We start from the raw sequence: 19,701 nt of genomic DNA, 5'->3' as shown, positions 1-19,701 counted from the left end.
TGAGAAATTCCCAGATTACGCGCAGTATAAACCGGGGCAGATCCGAGGGGCTGGCAGACACGGAGCTGACCTGGGCATCGAGAGGGGCAAACATGCGCTCAACCGCGGTACTGTTCTCGCTGTGTGTGGCGGCACTCACCGTCAATGCCACGGTTTATTTCAAAGAGCAGTTCCTCGATGGAGGTAAGGGCATCAGAAGTGTAATCATGATTGTGGTTTGAAAATGAAACCGTTTCAGCCATTGTCGATTTTCTTTTCTACTTCTTGTGAAAATCGCCATATAAATACTATGCATTCAAATTGCACTCTTAATAGATCCGTAATAATGTAGACTTGTGCTGATCTGTACGTGTTTAAGTTGGATTGAATGCCAGTGCAATGATTCGCCCGGTTAGAACTTTATTGCAATGTGAAAATGAAAGCTAGATTTGCCACAATGCAGTAGCACGTATTTCTGAATTATATATCTATATATTTCACCGTGTTTAACCCGACTATCCGGCAGCAGATTTGTGTATTTTTCATTTGTGTCGTCTGTGCTGGCCTTGCTCCAAAAATAATACGTTATTTTTTGTCAGGTTTTGCGTTTATCTTAATGTGAATAAAATGCATGCATGTTGGTATTGTTAAAGGTCATAATTAAGCATTATTCGACACATGCAGACCTATATTATAATGTATAACGAACCATGTGACCAACAGCGTCCAAATGAGGAAATGAATATATTTCTGGGGAGAAAAATAGTCTTCCTCGGCTGCACTATAATGAGCTAATATTTAGTCCCCAAAACCCCTTCATTGGCGACTTCGGTCGAGTTACAGTTTGCGAGGGGGGAGAAAAATGCATCCGCCTCGCTGTCCAATTTTCTCGCCCATTTCAAACTGAAACTTCGCTTAAAAGTGAAAGGCGAACAGCAACCCGTCAGCCGTTTCTTTTTCCATGTACATTTTCACTTGTCCTGCCCATGTCGATTATCCGCGGCGCACTTTGCCTCCATATTTCCACTGTTTTAATCCGAAAAGATGGTTAAAAAACGCCGCCCGAGGTAAGAGCCAGTCGAGGCCAGATTGGCGACCCACAATGCAAACTGTGTAAAAGATCATTGAGCTCCTTGTCGCCGCTGTCCACACGCTTTGTGGAAATGATGAAATGCTCAAAATGGTGTTTGATCTGGAAGGTGCAAAGTTGAATTGAAATCGACTACAATTATGTAATGTCGATGGTATCATCCCCTCACTGTCAGCGCTACACGACAGAGGAAACGCAGAGGTGGGGCCTGCATTTTTTTTTTTTGTCTTCCTTCTTGCTATGAGGTTGAGGATTTATTTCCTCCCCCATAGCATACATAGTTTTTTCATTGGCGGCATAAAACGGTTCAAACAGTAGTCTGTGCACGCCTTTTAGCAACCAATCAATCCTTAAATGTGTAAAAGCTCTTGACAAGCATCTGCATGGACTGTACAATTCCAAAAACAGGAGCAACTGAAAGCATTATATACAACTCAAGTGAACCAGTCCACCATTGCAGAACAGGTTTTAAAAATAATCCAGTGGTAATGGTGTCTAGTAATTACCGAGTGTCTTTGTTGCTTTTCCTTGGCAGATGCTTGGAAGAGCCGCTGGACTGAATCGAAGCACAAAACCGACTATGGCGAGTGGAAGCTGACCGCCGGGAAATTCTATGGAGACGCAGAGAAGGATAAAGGTGAGTGACACCCGGAAAACCTCCCTTTCTTTAAGCCTGTTACCTGAGCCGCTGGACCACCGTTGTCTGTGGTCTAATGTTCGTTCAGAGTACTGATTTCAATTGTGTTCCTCCAAGCACTTGCACAGCGTGTTTTGTGTTGTGAAAGGGGCGTAGAACTGCTTTTGGACATTTGACCCTATCTATCTCTTAATTATAATGCCAGCAGTACTTCAGCTCTAGATGTTCAAAGCCTTTCAAACCATAGCAGGTCCAATAATTCTTGCAAATATTTTGAAAATCAGAATTTGGGAACTGGGAAAAGTAGACTTACAGGTGTGTGTGTGTGTGTGTGTATATATATATAATATCTTTTTTTTTTTTTTTTCCATGTATTCAGTGATCCAGCTGAAATTGATAAGGATGTTCAGTTTTTTTTTTTTTTTTTTACAGTATTTTGTAATAAGCAAGTAATTGTGGCTGTTGCCAGACCCAACCAGAAATGGGCCCAGATTGGCACCAGAATGCATCCGTTGATGCCCATGCGGTGTATTTGCAGGTCTTCAGACAAGCCAGGATGCCCGCTTCTACGCGCTCTCCTCCCGGTTTGATGCCTTCAGCAACGAGGGGAAACCGTTGGTGATCCAGTTCACCGTGAAGCACGAGCAGAAGATCGACTGCGGCGGCGGCTACGTCAAGGTGTTCCCGGCTGACCTGGAGCAGGCGGAGATGCACGGAGACTCGCAGTACTACATCATGTTCGGTCAGTCTATGCGCCCGTGTGGCCAACATGCTTTCCACCACTGTTGGTGCCAAAAAAAAAAAAGGAAGCTGGAGGTCAATTTAGCCTGGTGCACAATTTAACACAAATTAAGTGTCGTTTAAGAAGGAAGCGGTTCAGTTCTATTCCTTTTTTTTTCCGTATAGATAAGATTAAAGAAAAATGGTTACTCAATCAAGCTCCTGCAGTCATGGTGAAAACCTCACACTTGCATGAATCATATTGAAATTGTAAATTTTGAATGAGATGTTTGGGGGAACTAGTGGCGATGTCAGTCCTGTTCTCCATTATTTATTTTTCATTTTTACAGGGCCCGATATCTGTGGCTACAGCACCAAGAAGGTCCATGTCATCTTCAATTACAAGGGCAAAAATCACCTCATCAAGAAAGAAATCAAGTGCAAGGTACATTTAAGTGTCCTTTTCCAACATGAAACAGTCACAGATACGCACAGTTAATGACCTGCAGATTTCTGTCTTGGTCTTCCGGGGGCTTCTGCACTGCGTCTCCACATTCCTCTCTTGATTTTTGCTGTATGACTGTGTCTATGGAAACCAAGTCTGAGCAAACCCACCAAGCATCTCTCCGGGGAAATTAGTTTGTCAGGATAAACCAAATCCTAGTGAAGATGCTAGGATGAAGAAGATCAAAGTGATGAGGTGCTCTTAAAATGAGTCTCCTGTTTTAACTGGTTTGTTTTTGTTGCCGCATCTTCTTGCGTCTCTCAGGACGATGAGCTGACGCACCTGTACACTCTGATCCTGCGGCCAGACCAGACGTACGAGGTGAAGATCGACAACGAGAAGGTGGAGTCTGGCACCCTGGAGGAGGACTGGGACTTCCTGCCCGCCAAGATGATCAAGGACCCCGAAGCCAAGAAGCCCGAGGACTGGGACGACCGGGCCAAGATTGATGACCCTGAGGACACCAAGCCTGAGGTGAGTCTCCAGCAGCAGGTCCAAACCCCTGGGTATGATCATGGTCTCCTTGTTTTGAGGGGTTGTTTTTTGGGATTGAAAACCTCTGATCCTATAGTGGGAGGCTGTGTTGAAGCAGGCACATGTGTGCAAACCTAACAATTTCCTGTTCCTTCTGCTCAGACCATTCCACCCACCTGCCATCTGAGGGAACTGCACTGGTACACCAAATACTTCTGTGAGGCGTTTTGAGTGCTGACCTTTTGTTTCTGTCTTTAGGATTGGGAAAAGCCAGAGAACATCCCCGACCCCGATGCCAAGAAGCCTGAAGATTGGGACGAGGAGATGGATGGAGAGTGGGAGCCCCCAATGATCCCCAACCCTGAGTACAAGGTAAACCCTGAAGCATTGCTGGTCCAACAGGAAAATGTGAAGATGTGAAGGCACAGGGTCCTCTGCTCTTTAGGAAAGAATGTGCACCACAAATTGCGCTGTTGGTTTCAAAACATCGAAGAGGAGGCAGCTCAGTACATCTCCCTGGTTTGGTTGCCAGGAAGCTTATTGCAAAATATTGAAAGTCTACATGGTGTTCTATAGCCAGTGCTAAGAGTAATGCTCTTATTAAATGGCTTTTTTCATTCTTCTTGAAGGGCGAGTGGAAACCAAAACAGATTGAGAATCCCAACTTCAAGGGAGTCTGGGTTCACCCCGAAATCGACAACCCTGAATACACCCCCGACTCCAACATCTACAAGTTCGACAACATCGGGGTGCTGGGACTTGATCTGTGGCAGGTGTGTTCAAACGTAGCATTGCAGTTCTTTTAATCGTGGGAGTTGGGAGTCTGTATGTACGTTCAGTTCATGTTAACTTTTTTTTTTATTTTTTGCTTTTTAACTCTTAGGTGAAATCGGGTACCATCTTTGACAACTTCCTGATCGCCGATGATGAAAAGGAAGCCGAGGAGTTTGGAAATGAAAGCTGGGGAGAAACTAAGGTCAGCCATTCCTTTAGAATGAGTCAGTCTGAGAATAAATTATGGTGGATCTTTCAGTCAAATCGGAGGATTAGATTTGTATTGATTATGTTTATAAAGCTTTTCACTGCTGGATATTTAAATACCAATTTGCATGTCTTGGGAGTGCAGTGTCTTCTGTATAAAATAGAGTAGACAGGATATACCTCAGATAAGTGGTTCTATTTATTTGTTTGGCTGCATATAGTGCACAAAAGGTTGCAGGAGTGGCTTCTTTATATAATGTATGTATATTTGATTTGGCAGGAAGCTGAGAAGAAAATGAAGGACAAACTGGACGAGGAGGAGAGGAAGCAGAGAGAGGAGGAGGAGAAGACCAAAAAAGACAAGGAACCAGAGGAAGAGGAGGACGAGGAAGACGATGAGGAAGAAGATGGGAAGGAGGAGGACGAGGTAGAGGGGGATGAAGACGATGGGTCGGATAACGAGACCCCAAGCAAAGACGAACTCTAAACTGTCCGGCAGGCCTCCACTCAGGGGACGGCTGCTGTGCACCTCCACTGGGAATCACACGGGAGTTCAACCCCCACCCTCTGCTGCACTCTTTCCCTCCTTCTCTAATTAGAATTTGTATAATTGACAAACTGCCCTAGCTTTTTTTTTTTTTTTTTTTTTTTTTTTTTTTTTAATTTAATTTTATGATTTTTATTTTGTTCCCCTAAGTGTAGTACACAACATTTTGGTGAGGTAACCAGGAATGGAGGGGTGGGGGAGTGGGGGACCCTCCACTTTACAAACTCGCCTCTTTGTAAAGCGCCCCCATCTGGTCCAGGCCCCAAAGCCAGAGAGGTCAGGGGTCAGGAGTACCCAGCCTCTCTGAGAGTGGCACCTGCTTCCTTGTGCCACAGTCACTGTGCCCTGCCACACCGCCTAGCCTGTCCAGACACCCTGGTGCTTCACTGTGCTGTCTTCAGTGAAGACTTGGGCTGCAGGCTGTTGTTCCCCCTTATAGACCAAACCAATCGACAACCACAACAAAAGTTTTCCAAAGCATCTGAAAGTTTGGAATTTCTCCTTGCACGTCTGGGTTATTCATTTAATTAGTTTTCCATTTTGATCCAAAAAAACTGCCAACAATTGCCTTTTAAGGCTTGTGTACATGCAAAAAAAAAAAAAAAAAAGCCCCTATAACAAGTGCGATTGGAGGAACTGTAATACAGGGACAGATTGCCCTTAGGATCAAGAGAACCCCAATGGTGCGCACAACCTGTCCCGAATGTACGCAGCTGCCGTGTTAGGAAATGGCATTAGGAGGGTGGGTTATAAAAAAATGATTAAAACAAAAATGTTTTTAAGAGGGTTATAGAAAAAAAAAAACCAACTAAAGGACCACATTCATGAATCCTGTTTGTATCTGTAAATTACTGGTTTATGTTTAAGGGCCTCGTCTTCAAATTTAAGAGATTATACTAAAGTGTGGATTATAAAACGTTTTGTTTTTTTTGATACAATGATCCCAAACTTTTGTCTTTTTCATTTTATTTTTTTTATTTTATGTGAGATGATTGTAACCCTTGTTCTGGAGGACTGTGAATCCTAAGCCATCAGTTTTACAGCTGGCTAAAATGGAAAATGTATACTTTTGATACACCCAACTGTGTAGAGGTAAAGGAAGAAGAAAAAAAAAAAAAGGCATTCTTAAAGTCAGAGTGCCACTAATTTAAAGTTTTGGATTAAAGTGAAACTGTTTATGAAGACCCATGAGACTGCTTGGTTTTATTTGTAAATGCATTCCTTTTGTTGCCTATTTAAAACTACAAATAGTGTATATTTTTAAATTACATTTGTTACAGCACTGAAACCTGTTCATACTGCAAATCAGATAGGTCCTGAATATATAAATCAGTTATAGCACACTGGTATCATAAAACATGTATAAGGCCTTTATGCACTAGTGAAATCAAGAGTCATGTGCACATGGTTTATGTATGTCCGTTGTTTGTATAGCCATAGTGGAAGTGCATAGTGTATGTTTCCAACCTTTACATAGTTAATATTTGATATATTTGTGCTTCTAATTTGAGTTCTTTGTATTTTGGAGGAGGGTAAGTGTCTTATTGTGTGATCAAGGGAGAAAATGTTTAATCCCTGTTGTAATTTTATTTTGGGGGAAGATTGTTTAAGTAGAGAAGGATGTCACAGGCACGGGAATACTTGAACCACATTCACTGTTGGATTCGATGTAAATACTAGTCCATTACAGACGAGGTTGACAAAATAGTGGTACGATATTTGTTCCGTTTTGTTTAGATTAACCGTGATTTGAAGTTTTCTGCAGCCAGAATGTTACGAACTCCAAAGCTTTATGAAATAAAAATCTAAAAATTAAAACTGTTCCTTATTCTTTTAAAGTAGACTGTACAAAGATATAAAACAGTGTATGGTAGATTTTTTAAATTTTTATCTATTCAATGCTTTTTGGACAAGACCAGCCCAGATCAGCTAGACCATATCTTTAAGGTATAAACCAGCAAAACAAATTACCCTAAATTGTATTTGGTATGAGAAAACTGACAGATTTGGGTCAACCATCAGATTCAAACCATACACTCTTAAAATGGATACTTGATAAAATGATGAAGGGTTGGGGAAGAGTTATTTATTTTATGTTTTGGAAAGGACTTGACACAAATGTCAGACCCATACATTTCTGGAGTCACTTCTACAAAGGGGGTCAATTGTCAGGTATGTCTGTGTATAGGCATGGGACATGGGGCAATATATGATATGGGGTAGTATGTGATGTCCCGGAGCAGCTTGGGTCGCACATAAATAAGATGTGCGGTTGCATGTATTGATACACATATGTACATGTGTTCTGCAGCCATTACCACTTCCACTACAAGCCGTAAAGTGTGACACGGGCTTTAAAAGAAAGAAGGGAGGGGGGAACTAGGCTACTATTTATTTCAGTGAACGGTCTGTGTTCATGTCTTGTCTCGACCAGCAAGTAGATGGCGTCTGACTGCGGTTCCCAGTCCACCAGTTAGAAAGCTGAGTCACAGAACTGGCGAGTTGGTAACGGTGGCCGTGAAGGAGCTGGGTATTTCGGGAGAACTTGTATCGATAATTGCCATTGCCCGGGAAGATGTTGACGATCACGCTGAAAACGCTCCAGCAGCAGACCTTTAAGATCGAGATCGACCCGGAGCTGACGGTGAGTCACCGCCGCCAGAACCCCGGGAAAAGGGGCCGGAGGCCGGGAGAGCGGGCTGGGAAAAGCGGGGCTCGTCGCGGCCTAGGCGTGGGCAAAGTGATGGTTGAACGCTGCAGAATTAGGTATAGGTTTTATCCTGTCGAGCAATGGGGGTTGCAAATAATAGGCTTTCTATTCGTGTAATACACGTCGAGGGGTGTTTGTTGGTTGGTTTTATGCATGAATGACGGTGCAATATCTCCTGATAATCTGGAGAAGTGCCTTTTCGCCTCCAACTAAAAATACATCTCTGTGCAGAACAGGTATAGTGTGTTTTCAAGTTTCTACTTTCAACACAAAATAACAACACAATCTGCGCACATCATGCACGTTATTGGTAAATCACAAGATGTCATGCATGTTACTATTAATATTGTTATGATGTTATGTAATATTACATCTTAAAAAAACGTGCTTACACAGTTGTATTGTTTGCTGAGGGCCATACAGATCACAAAAGTAAATGGTTTGGGTCGTCATGGGTATGTTGTCACTGATTAAAACTCCCATAAAAATGGACAGAAAAGCTAGTCATTGAATAACACGTGTTACAGTATGTCAAGTACACACATGCCCTTAATTCTAAACTTTGCCAATTTTGAAGTTTCTTTTAAAAAACAAATCACCATTAATTTGCCATGAGTATATATTTTCATGTAGTTAATCTTCCCACAATCTTCAGTAACCTCCATTCTCGATATAGGTCCCCTATAGGGGCTGCAGAAGGTTTCAGCTACAGTGTTGTACTATAATAACCATCTTTTTGCTTTGTCTGAAGCTCTTGGTTATAGATTATCTGAAGAAAAGAAACAGCTGTCAGGTGCCAGTGACCTTTCTGACCGAGAGCAACAGCTACACACACCTCCAGTCTGTGCAACACTTACACAAAAGTGTTTCCCACTGTCAGCTGCAAAGACCCTGCTTATATTGTGATTTTTATTTTACTTTTAGCTCCTTTTCCCTCACAATTAAATTAGGAAATATGCTGAAAACATATGGATTCACAGAAACCCTAATCCAGAGGAACAGGATTTGGAGAATGTTTTCCAACCTTAGTTATTGTCGTACTCCGTGCAATGCTGTGTTATGTTCACAGGTTTGAACAGCCTCTTTATTGGTTTAGGGGAAGTGCAAACGTGTCTTAAAACCTGGAAATATATTTAATACATTATTGGTCTTTAAATAAACCTACTCTGTGAGCAGGTGTACAGTAGACACCCACACTGAGATCCCTGACTACAGATACAGAGAAATACCCAGCATGCTGTTTGTTTTTCATGCGTGATCGGAGCCCTGTTGTTTGGGCTCCCCTCTTCGTAGGGACTTTTTACTGCAGCTGTTAGAGCTTTATTATTGAATATTACTTGAGATAATTATTTATGATACTGTTCTTTTGGTAGGTGAGAGTGCATTGAGGTGTTTTGGCAGATGAAGACGCTGTTATAAGTATTGATTTTGTTTACAACATGATCAATATTATGGAAGTGGGGATCAGTTTCAAAATTGCTCAGGATAAAGTACCAGTGAATGTGCAATATGGATAAGAAGTTGAGGTCAAGGTTGAGGCGATGGTAGCTGTCATCTGTGATTTTGGTCTTTGATATAATAATTTTTGGTGCTGAATTTGTTCTGTTCTGCACTGTAATCGTAATTCTGCATTGATTTTGGCTAGGAATGTATTGTAATCAAGTGATGTATGATTCTGTACTGTGATGCTGTAATTCAGTCATGCATTGTATTACTGTTCTGCTGGTCATGTAAGCTGATTAACTGTTATTATTCACATGACATTTCACTGGAATATTATTCAGAATTTATTTAAATGATTAAATGATAGGGGCACCGTTGTTGTTTGTTTTTTTGGCGGGACACCTTTTCCAGAAAATAAGGTAGTTGTTGTCAAACACATCTGGTAATCGTATACTCCAGCCAGTGTTTGAAGAGCGCACCAAGTAATAAAATGAAACTCTGACATGTTTCCAGTCTTGAATTGCTTTATTTTTTTCTGCGGGAGGTGCTTGAGAAAATCACTTCATAATTTGGTGTAGATTAGTTTACACTGAGTGTACCTCCTGGTGTATTGGCTTAGCTGGGCATAAATAAGCCATAACAAGTATATATGACACTTGAGGGCAGCAAGTCTAGACTAAGGCCTGGCTCGAATCCAGGTCTCATTGGTAACATAAGCAACAGCCTAAAACCAGTCACAGCAAGTGAGCAAAACAACTACATATAAAACTCATAGGGCACGATATAAACATCACACTCCTGGCAAAGCCATTCTCAGCCTGTGGGCATGTTTTAGTTTGTGTTTTGGAATCTGGTGGAGTCTAGATTTCCCAATATGAAGAGTATTTGATTTGTGGCTATCTGGGTTTTGAATGGTGTTGAGCAGCACTCTTATTTTCGGTCCCTTTCAGGTAAAAGCGTTGAAGGAGAAGATAGAGGCAGAGAAAGGATGCGATGGTTATCCGGCCTCTGGACAGAAGCTCATCTATGCAGGTGAAGCAAATGCTCTCTCTCTCAGAATCCAGGAAGCTCTCCCTTCTTCTGTCCTCAGAACATCTGTCCTTTGTAAATGTTTTGCTTATGAAACGTTGGTGGTGGTTTTTAGTTCGGCGCATATGTTGGAGATTCCCCAGTGTCTTACTTTGAGTGAAATCCCTGCTTTTTAGCAGACTGAGGGATGCTCCACATGAAACTCCTTTTTCTGTGCTTATTTTAGGTAAAATCTTAAATGATGACATACCTTTAAAAGACTACAAGATAGACGAGAAGAACTTCGTGGTAGTCATGGTTACAAAGGTAAGGTCCATGGAAACTGAAACTACTTTTCATGTCTTATTAATAACAAAACGCATTTTATAAGGTTTATTTATCAGAGAAATTACTGAATTCGTGTTTTATCATGAAGTCACCTCTGTGTTCAGTGTTCTTGGGGCTGTGTGGGTAAACGGGAGATTAAATTCAATAAGCGTTGTGGGGTCGGCATTTTCACCAGCAGTTTGCCCCACTTTGAGAAATTCGGATGCTGACTGACATCGCAAACTTGTACAACTACTTGTTTATCTGTTTTAGCTCATGATTTTGCTTTTCTCCTCTCCTCTGCAGCCAAAACCAACCTCCCCTCCACAGCCCTCCAGTCAACCCGCCCCACCCCCTGCTGTTGTGAGTGTGCCGCCGCCGGCTGCTGCTGCTGCTGCTGCCCCCCCTGTCGCTACCCCTGCCCCTGCCCCAGCTCCAGCCCCAGCCCCAGCCACCGCCCCCACACCTGCCCCTGCCCCCACACCTGCACCTGCCCCCGCCCCTTCAGAAGAATGCCCGCCTCCCAAGCCAGTTCCCCCGCCTGCAGCCCCCGTCACCAGCACAGACACAGCAGAGGCAGTGTCCGCCCCCCCCGACACCCAGACCGAAGAGAAACCGCGAGAGGAGCCCAAGGAGGAGCCTGCTGCTGCCCCCGCCACCCCCACTTCCTCCAGGTACTCGAGTCCTGCCCATTCACACCAGCCCAGTTTGGTCGTGTTCGTCTGTTTGTAATCTTACATGCTCTAGTTTGAGACCATCTGTGAAAGGTACGGAGCTTGTGGTCAACGGTGTAGCAGTGCACCTTCATTGATGGGTCCATTCCTTTTTCTCTTTCCTTACCGTTTGTTCATGGAAAGTAAGAGGGTCATGGTCCACGTTTCCATCACAGTGTGTCATGTATCTCTGGTATCTCTCATGTATTGGTAGCAGCTTGATCTCTCTCCTTACTCTGGTTTTGATGTGTTCTCTCTTCCTCCAGCATTGCGGAAGATCTGAGCCTTTTAGAAGAAGCAGCGTCTATATTAGGTAAGACGTGAACATCCTTATCAATGCTATTGTGTTAACCAGCATATCTGGCCAGAGATGATGGTGGTGGATCTACTTCAGTCCCCCTTGCTTTAGTTTTTTGTGCATTTTGTGTGCAAATCTAATGCGCCGTATTGTTATGAGAGCCTGTGGTTTTGATCTCGGCCTTTGATTTTTCCTGTTTTACTCTTCCCTCGTGTTCAGTTACAGGACAAGCGTATGAGAATCTGGTGACTGAGATCATGTCTATGGGCTATGAGAGAGAGCAGGTCATCGCGGCACTACGGGCCAGTTACAATAACCCAGACAGAGCAGTGGAGTACCTTCTCACAGTAAGGGTTTCTCTTGATATTAACGCTTGTAGATTCAGCTCTGCTGGGGGGTGGGGAGCTCGTCTTTGGCTGTTTTGCTGGCTTGCAAAAGTAAGAAGAAAGCTGTCCCCAGAGGTCAATGCGATTCAGTGTCCATGAATATGAAGTTAAAACAAACAAAAAAAGAACTCATGGTTATTTTAGTCCTATCAATTCCACATAAAAGCTCATAATAGGATGCATTTTTTTTTTAGTTGCATGCGCTGTCATCTATAATATTTTAGACAGCCACATCTCTGTTGATGTAAGGATGGTTTTCGGTAGCAGCATTCATGACATTTTGCTGACCTATATCAATTTGCAATGCCTCTGGAGTTGAGCAGGCGGCTTGCAGCTTGAAGCCTTGTTGTAACCTACAGAGTCAGATGCAGTCTAAGATTTTGGGCAGCGAAACATTTAAAAGCACCCCTTTAACATTTACCAAGTGGCATGTTGTTGGTTTTGAACTCTTTCCATACTTCAGTGCATCGTTCAATCCAGTGCCTTGCCATAGTTGAAGCTTTGAAGGGGGCTGGAGAAAGTGTGTTTCTCCTGCCATGAAATGAAGACACAATTTGTTTTTGTCTCTGTTCTGCAGGGCATTCCTGCCGAACCTGACCTCCCCCCTGGAGAAGTAGTGCGGCCCCCTCCCGCCACGAACCCCACCCCCCAGCCTGCAGAGAGAGCCCAGCCTGGCCCTGCAGCCAGTGGTGAGAGCCTTGCATATAGCTTTTACGTCTCCTATTATCATTTTTTGAATTGTTTAATCACCTGGAGCCGATTATAAGTCATTTTAATGATAGACACCTCCGGGGACGGTCATCTCCCCCTGCTGGAGCCCAAGTCCAAGATCTTTTAATCCTTTTATGAATGATTGCCTTTTAAAATGACTTTTAAAAATGAATTTTAACTGTTTTTAAAGATTTAGTTGTTTTTAAAATACCAGTTGTTTGGGTTTTTTTTGGTTTAGTTTTGTTCTATTTTTTTGTCAAATACATTGACCGTTTTGGATTTAATTTTAAATGCATTGGACCGTTTTGGTTTGTTTTTTATTTTTACCTGTTTTAATTGTTTCTTTATTTTGTCCAGTGCATTTTCAGTTATTTTCAATGTATTTGACCCTTTCGTTGGTAGCATTTTTTGCTTTAATCACGTTTGTTTTGTTGTTTTGTGCACTTGTTTATTTGAAGTTCATTTATTTTGTTTACGTTAAATCACAAAGATTTTAATTTTTTTTAAGTGATTTTAAGAATTGATTTTTAACATTTTTAATCATGAGTATTAAAATTTGTTTGAATGTTTTTTATTGTAATGTAAAATACTTTTACCAATAAAATAGTATTTAATGATAGACACCCAGTTAAGACAGTTGCATAAAACAGTCTTTCCTTAAGACTAGTCTTACTAATGCCTCGTTTTCACTGGCTTAAGCGTCCCTGCCAGACCTGTCTTCCTGCCTTTTAAAAACAAAGATGGATAACAACACTACGAGCGATGGAACCTGACGTGGAAAGGACTTTTGTGGCTATTTTATTCTTTCTGCTTTACATAATTGCAGACCGCTTAATAAATACACATTTCTTTTAAGAAATATTAGGAAGCGCTAAATGTGTATAGACATTTATTCAGACAAGCATTAACGTTACCGTAAGGGACATTTTCCATGTGCAACAATAATAATGTATAGTTGCTATTTATTATTATTATTGTAAGCATCAAAATACGTGCTTGTAGATATGCCTTTTAAATGGCACAACTTGACTCCCTTAACTTATTACTCTTAAGTAACAGCAGCTACAATATAGCAGGTTATAATTTAACCTGTGCACATTTTAGTCATGGTGTTTATGGAATTTGAGTTGAACAAATTAATGCATTTATTAAACCAGTCCTTAATGTTTAGATTAAGATCAGAACTGCTGCTTTATTTATTAATTTAATTATCTTCTAAATGGGCAAATGTTAACTATATCGAACTCACAGCCTGAAACGCCCTCCAGTTGTTCATAAAATAATAAAATAAATTTAATAAAATCGGTTTTTAAACTTGTCACTGCACACTGTCACTGTCCTGTAAAATCTGTGTTCGGCAAGTTTTTAATACACTCGGATATTAATTGGGACCTCCCTCAACTTAAACGAACCACAGAAGTTATTCAAATCTTTGGGGAGGAGTCTCTGTTTTGGGGAATTGCCGGTGGTCGGGAGAGTGGTCTCAAATTAAGACTTTAAGAGTCTGATATAGTTTTGTGCAGTTTGCCCCAGTATGTGATTGTACAGGTGCAATTGTAGGTGGCTGTCACTGAGCGAGGTGCTTCCATATCAGATACAGAAAACAACAGTGAAGTCTTAGTCTGTTAGGATGTAGTGGGCCTCCATAGATGGGCAGGGCTCTGATCTTGGTGTGCTGACCGTGATCATACAGTTCCTTTGGCTTTACCTTGTGTTTCGAATCAGGCACTGCAGTGTCGTCCTCTGGTAACCCTCTGGAGTTCCTCAGGAACCAGCCGCAGTTCCAGCAGATGCGTCAGATCATCCAGCAGAACCCGGCGCTCCTTCCCGCACTCCTCCAGCAGCTGGGCCGGGACAACCCACAGCTGCTCCAGGTCTGTGAGCTGGGCTTAGATATGGCAGGCCGTCCCCAAATACAGTTCTGCAATCATGCAGTGGCCCTGTTCCAGAAAGTTCAATAGATGGCAATGTTTTGTGGCTGTGGACATTCCTAATGCATCTTCAGTATTTCCTCTGCTTTGGTGTTTTTATGGATTACATTTGGAAAGGCATGTGTTCAGCTATTTTTTGTTTCAATTAACTAAGTCAAATATCGAAAAAACAAACCCTGAACTCACCATGGCAATTAAAATAGTCATATATATTCATATCCATACATTCTATACATTATTTTGCTGTATTACTGGCCCATGGGAAGTTTCAGTGAACTGTCATTGTGTGCACTAAAACCTGGGTGTTTTGCTAATTTTGTTTAAAATGTGCTTTACAGCAAATAACCCAGCACCAGGAGCGGTTTGTTCAGATGCTAAATGAGCCACTAGGAGAGGTAGGAGGGGAGGGTGCTGAGGGTCAAGGGGCACCGCAGACAAACTACATCCAGGTCACACCACAGGAGAAAGAGGCCATCGAGAGGGTGAGTATCTGAAAGACCGAGGACAATTCTTTTCTTTCTGTGGAAACTAATTTGGAACCTGCGATTTGTGATTTTGAATTCTTGACTTTCACAAATGAGGATAGGTATAGGTATAGGTAGCCTGGCCTGCTTTTCCAGCACAGTGTTGGTAAACTGTCATGTTTCCCTTTTTTCTTTTCCGTTTCCTTGCAGTTGAAAGCCCTGGGTTTTCCAGAAGGACTAGTTATTCAAGCCTACTTTGCCTGTGAGAAAAATGAAAACCTGGCCGCCAACTTCCTCCTGCAGCAGAACTTCGATGATGAGTAAAGACGCTCAGCAGGGAGAGAGCGAGGGAGAGTGGGAGGGGGAGCGTGCGTGAGGCCCTATGGGGACTGGGAATATCGCAGGGTCCCAGGAATGCTTTTTTTTTTTTGTTTCTTTTTTTTTTGTTCCCCGGACAAAGCCATGATGTGAAGTTCTTGAGCGAACGGCGCCAGCTCACTGTTTGAGTAATCTTGAATCACCGCGCTTCTGCATCGACGCTGCCATTCCTGCTGCTCCTGCTTTCACTCTAGGTTTACGGTGTGGCGATTTTTTTTCCTTCATTTTATTCGATCTATTTCGCATTTGCTTTCTCGATCGACTTATTCGTTTTTTTTTTTAATTGATTAATTTAGTTTTCTTGCCCCCCCCCCCATTCCAGCTGTTACCTGTTCTGAGAGAAAGAGGGGGGGAAGAAAACGCAAACATGACAATCAGATTCCGTACGAACATCACAGCTCCCGTGTGGCCGTAGTTTTTTCATGCCACCGATTATCCAATTGAAGCTACTGCTGTGTTAGTCCAGGCTCACTTAGTTGGCCGTTACCCTACAAAGAATGCCATGTATATGCAAAACCTCTTATCTGTATCATTGAGGCAAAAATAGTCAAACTCATTGAAGCCGTACATGCTTTTTTATCAGCATATCTACCCTAGACAGGAGCGATTTCTTATTTTTTTTAAAAGCTCTGCGTAACCCTACAGATACCTCCTCTTCCCCTTTTGCTAAAGCAATGGAAAAGGCAACAGCGCTTTCTGGAGTATTCCTGCTGATCCTATTGCAAATAAATGATGAAGTGAAGTATATGATATATTAGGCTTGATCTCTTCTAATGAAAATGTATTGCAGCTGTGCGAAAAGGGATCCGTTGTGTGCATGTGTGTCCATCTGACCAGGTGCGTAGCTGCAGGCCTACAGTATGAACTTTTGTGTGTCATCCGGCTAGTACTTAAACTGTTAATCTCCCCCCCCCCCACAAGAATATGAAGAGTTTTCTGATATCTGCGGGTTTCGGCTGGAGATTCTCTTTCCAGAAACGGAAAAGAAACCAAGCTCTCGATTTATTAACTGACTTGAGCCTTAAGCTGTATTGAAGTATGCATTTACCTTCTAGAAAAAAGCTTTTAGAAAAACTGTGCTTTTTCTATTCATGGATAGTATTGTCTAGGCTAATGTACACTACTTTTACCGTAATTTATTTACAACGGCACAACGTTTGTATGTGTTTGATGTGGATCCGTATTCTCCCCTCCAATGCAAATAGGTACACTACTTTTTTTTTTTTTTTTTAAGTGATAGTGGGTATTAAATGGCCTCCTCGTAATGAATCACCCAGCTGCTCGTACAGTATGAAGTATCTAGTGTTTGTGCATTTGACTTACAGAAATGTTACATTTATCTGAAATGTTTTTTTTTTTTATTACTATTATTTAATTTTTGTTTCTGATAAAAAAAAAAAAATGAAGCCACTAGGTAAAACCTTAATTGTATATCAATTTCACTGGCAGCTGTTATAAGGGAAATTGATTAAAAAAAAGTGAAGTCACGCTGTGGTTAAAATAAGCACAGATAGCATAAACTAAATATACAGACAACTGCTTTAGGGGAACTGCATAGATAATGTTTCACTTTTTAGACAACTACGATGCTGTGATTTTTGTTTAGGCTTGATGTTTAATTTCATTCTTTTGACTAGGTAATGGACTTCTCTCGTTCACTTTCTGAAGTCTGTTGTCATTTCTGTCTAGCCCTTTAGAGAGAGAGAGTAGGATTTGTCTGCATTATAACTCCTGTATAGATGCAGTCAAACCCTCGAGCATATAGGTCTCTCTACCTGTGGGAATCTTAACTTTATTTTAATTGTGTCACCAGTCCGATCTCTTTGAAAATGGTCTATATCTTGGGTTTGACTGTATTTTGCTGTCTGAAGGTTACTTCTGTGCTACAAGTACATGCATGCTCTTTTAAACTGATTATTCATCTGTGCTTTATACATTTTCAGGTCAAATTGAATGAATTTCACTTCCACAGTATTTAATAAGCAATTGCAAAGAAAAAAAAAATCTGCTGTATCGAAACAGGATTGCTGATGGGCAGAAAGACCAGAGATTTGTGTATTTTTAAACTGTGAAAGCAAGCCCCTTATAAACAGTGCTACTTTAACCTGTCTGCGTTGAAGCTGTTAATTGGGCTGAAACCCCTTGATTTATTGTAACTTGTCCATTGAATGTAACCAAAGAAAGTGCAACAGTGTAGAACATATCTGTCGTATACAATAGGAATCACATTTAATTCACATGAGCTATGTTTTAATGTATGTAAAAGGACTTTTCCATTTGTCTCCGTTTAGATTTTCAGTTGCCATGAGATTTTTTTCTTCTCATAACCAGTTTTTATGTATGTTTATTTATTGGACTTAGGCATCTATCCCTGGATTTTCAGTGCTGGAAGAGTGAAAAATCATAGTTGTGGCCGATAGGAAACCCGTTGGTGGGTGTTTTTCTTTCCTATTGAAAAGTGATTCGGTGAATTTGAGCATTTTGCCCCGTAGGCAGCGGACATCTCAATCAGCTGATGCAGCACATTGAGCTATCCCTGTCCTAAAATACACATCTTTAAAATAATCGTTCTAGAGTTGAGAGATTGTTCATCTTTCACTTTTGCTTTCTTTCGTTTATGTGCATTTGCCTCCAAAGAAATGTTTGAAATTAGGTGTTTTTTTTTGTTTTTTTTTTCACCTCCTTAAAAGCTTAATGCATCTTTCCGTGTGCAGTTCAAGTGACCTGCAGAAAAAACAACACTTGCACACCTTCACAGCAGATTTATGTGTACGTTGAAGACCTTTTAAGATATGCAGGCCTCACAAGGTTTGCTTTCAAAAACACAGCCTTGTTGATGCGTTCTGTTCATTCACACGTTTACGAAGCATCTTCCAGGTCAAGTATCATCTTTCCTCCCCCTCTGGTCTAATTGAAGTGTTGCTTTCATGTTTCATCAACATTCACCCTTTTAAGAAAGTGTCACTGATGTTTCCTAGGCAGTTTATGAAATATTCCAGTTGCAACAGATTTGCTTTTCTCTCATCATCAGCCACATGCATCACTGATCTTTGTTGCTTGCAATTAGGAGAACTGTAATTAGAATCCCCAGTAAACGTTTCCAAGGTTACAGATTGAACAGCATTGTTTGAGCGCTGCTGTATTTCTCTTCTTTATTTTGTTTCTTGCTTGTCCTGTCCTGCCTGTCCTGTGAGATTCTGTTGTTTCTCCTCAGATGATTTCCCATAAGTAACTATTAAAATGTGTGATTTGTTTCCTTCTCTCCTTTAAGAGCACGTATACATGATCACACTGAAGTGTCTTTCGACCTTGTCATCTAGTTACCACAAATCCTGTGGATTTTAAGTTACCTTATTTTATTGTTTTCATGTGTGTGTGTGCGTGTGTGTGTGTGTATAGGACAAGGCTACAATCTGATGCATACACATGTAAAAGACCAAAGGGACGAATTTGAGTTTTACACCAACCAAAGGGATCAGCTGTCTGCAATGGAAATGTCAACATTGAAGCGACGCTTAAGTTTCCCCCTAAATATTTCCTGTCCTTCAGTTCTGAAAGAGAACCCTTGCAATGGAAATTCTAAGCAGAAACAATTTTCCAGAAACGTGCATAACTTGTATACATGTAATTGGACACACAAGTCATTTGAATACATTTAAAGTCGACACGAAATGCACCTCTGTATTAGTGTAAACGTTTAAACATTGATTCTTTTTGTTTACTCCCTAGGTTACAGTAAAATAAGCTACAGTTCTTTTTTGAATGAGAACAATAAGGGAGATATATGTATGGTTCACTAATTATGCACTTAACAGTGCCATTAGATGTTAACAGCATAAATGTATTCGGCCTAATGATCTTGGCAGAGATACAAAAGCTTGTGAGATTGTCAGCAAAAGGAGAAAAAGTGACTACCACGCCATCGCATTATTAAGGGTGGCATTCTTACCCATAATGAATGACTCCGTCCCCCCCAGAGCTGCTGTAATATAGTGTGTTAATGATATTGAATTTTGCTGTTACAAAGATGGGACTTTAATTGTGAGAGTGCTGTCCTGGGAGTTGCATGTTTTAAGTTTGCTAGTGTTCTGTCTGTCCGAGCTGCAGCGTGCTGTGCAAACCATTCACATACTGCAGTGGGGGTGGTTTATTTGTTTTGGATTTTTTAATTTAATTTTATTAGGTTTCTTTATTTTAAGGTTTGAATTTTATGATTTGTCCTTTTTTTTTCTGCCTTTCTGGAAAAACACATCAAGTTCAGTTTTAGCCTTAACAGCATCACTTCTTCAAGGCTCGGTTTGCTGAATGGTTCTGGGATTCATCGATTTCAGCATTATGTAAAATAAATAGCTTTTACAAAGCTTTGAAAAAGATTCTGGTGTCTTTTCTTCCTCCTGGG

The 19,701-nt window shown here is 41.3% G+C and overlaps 2 protein-coding genes across 2 annotated transcripts; both read left to right on the top strand.

Annotated features, from left to right (window-relative positions):
• Nucleotides 1-23: 23 nt before the first annotated feature.
• LOC136717937 (calreticulin) lies at nt 24-6,117 on the top strand. Its single transcript, XM_066695518.1, has 9 exons — nt 24-183; nt 1,605-1,706; nt 2,245-2,448; nt 2,777-2,871; nt 3,196-3,405; nt 3,664-3,777; nt 4,035-4,178; nt 4,289-4,381; nt 4,667-6,117. The coding sequence occupies exons 1-9, from the start codon at nt 93-95 to the stop codon at nt 4,871-4,873; spliced, it is 1,260 nt and encodes a 419-aa protein (XP_066551615.1). The 5' UTR covers nt 24-92; the 3' UTR covers nt 4,874-6,117.
• A 1,232-nt stretch (nt 6,118-7,349) lies between these two features.
• Nucleotides 7,350-19,673, top strand: rad23ab (RAD23 homolog A, nucleotide excision repair protein b). The gene is made up of 10 exons (XM_066695411.1): nt 7,350-7,577; nt 10,037-10,118; nt 10,342-10,421; nt 10,728-11,095; nt 11,401-11,447; nt 11,652-11,779; nt 12,396-12,507; nt 14,255-14,403; nt 14,799-14,942; nt 15,135-19,673. The coding sequence occupies exons 1-10, from the start codon at nt 7,509-7,511 to the stop codon at nt 15,246-15,248; spliced, it is 1,293 nt and encodes a 430-aa protein (XP_066551508.1). The 5' UTR covers nt 7,350-7,508; the 3' UTR covers nt 15,249-19,673.
• The last annotated feature ends 28 nt before the right edge of the window (nt 19,674-19,701 follow it).

This window comes from Amia ocellicauda, chromosome 22 (genome assembly GCF_036373705.1).
Source record: "Amia ocellicauda isolate fAmiCal2 chromosome 22, fAmiCal2.hap1, whole genome shotgun sequence".
Taxonomy (NCBI): domain Eukaryota; kingdom Metazoa; phylum Chordata; class Actinopteri; order Amiiformes; family Amiidae; genus Amia; species Amia ocellicauda.
This window is presented reverse-complemented; position numbering and strand designations above follow the sequence as displayed.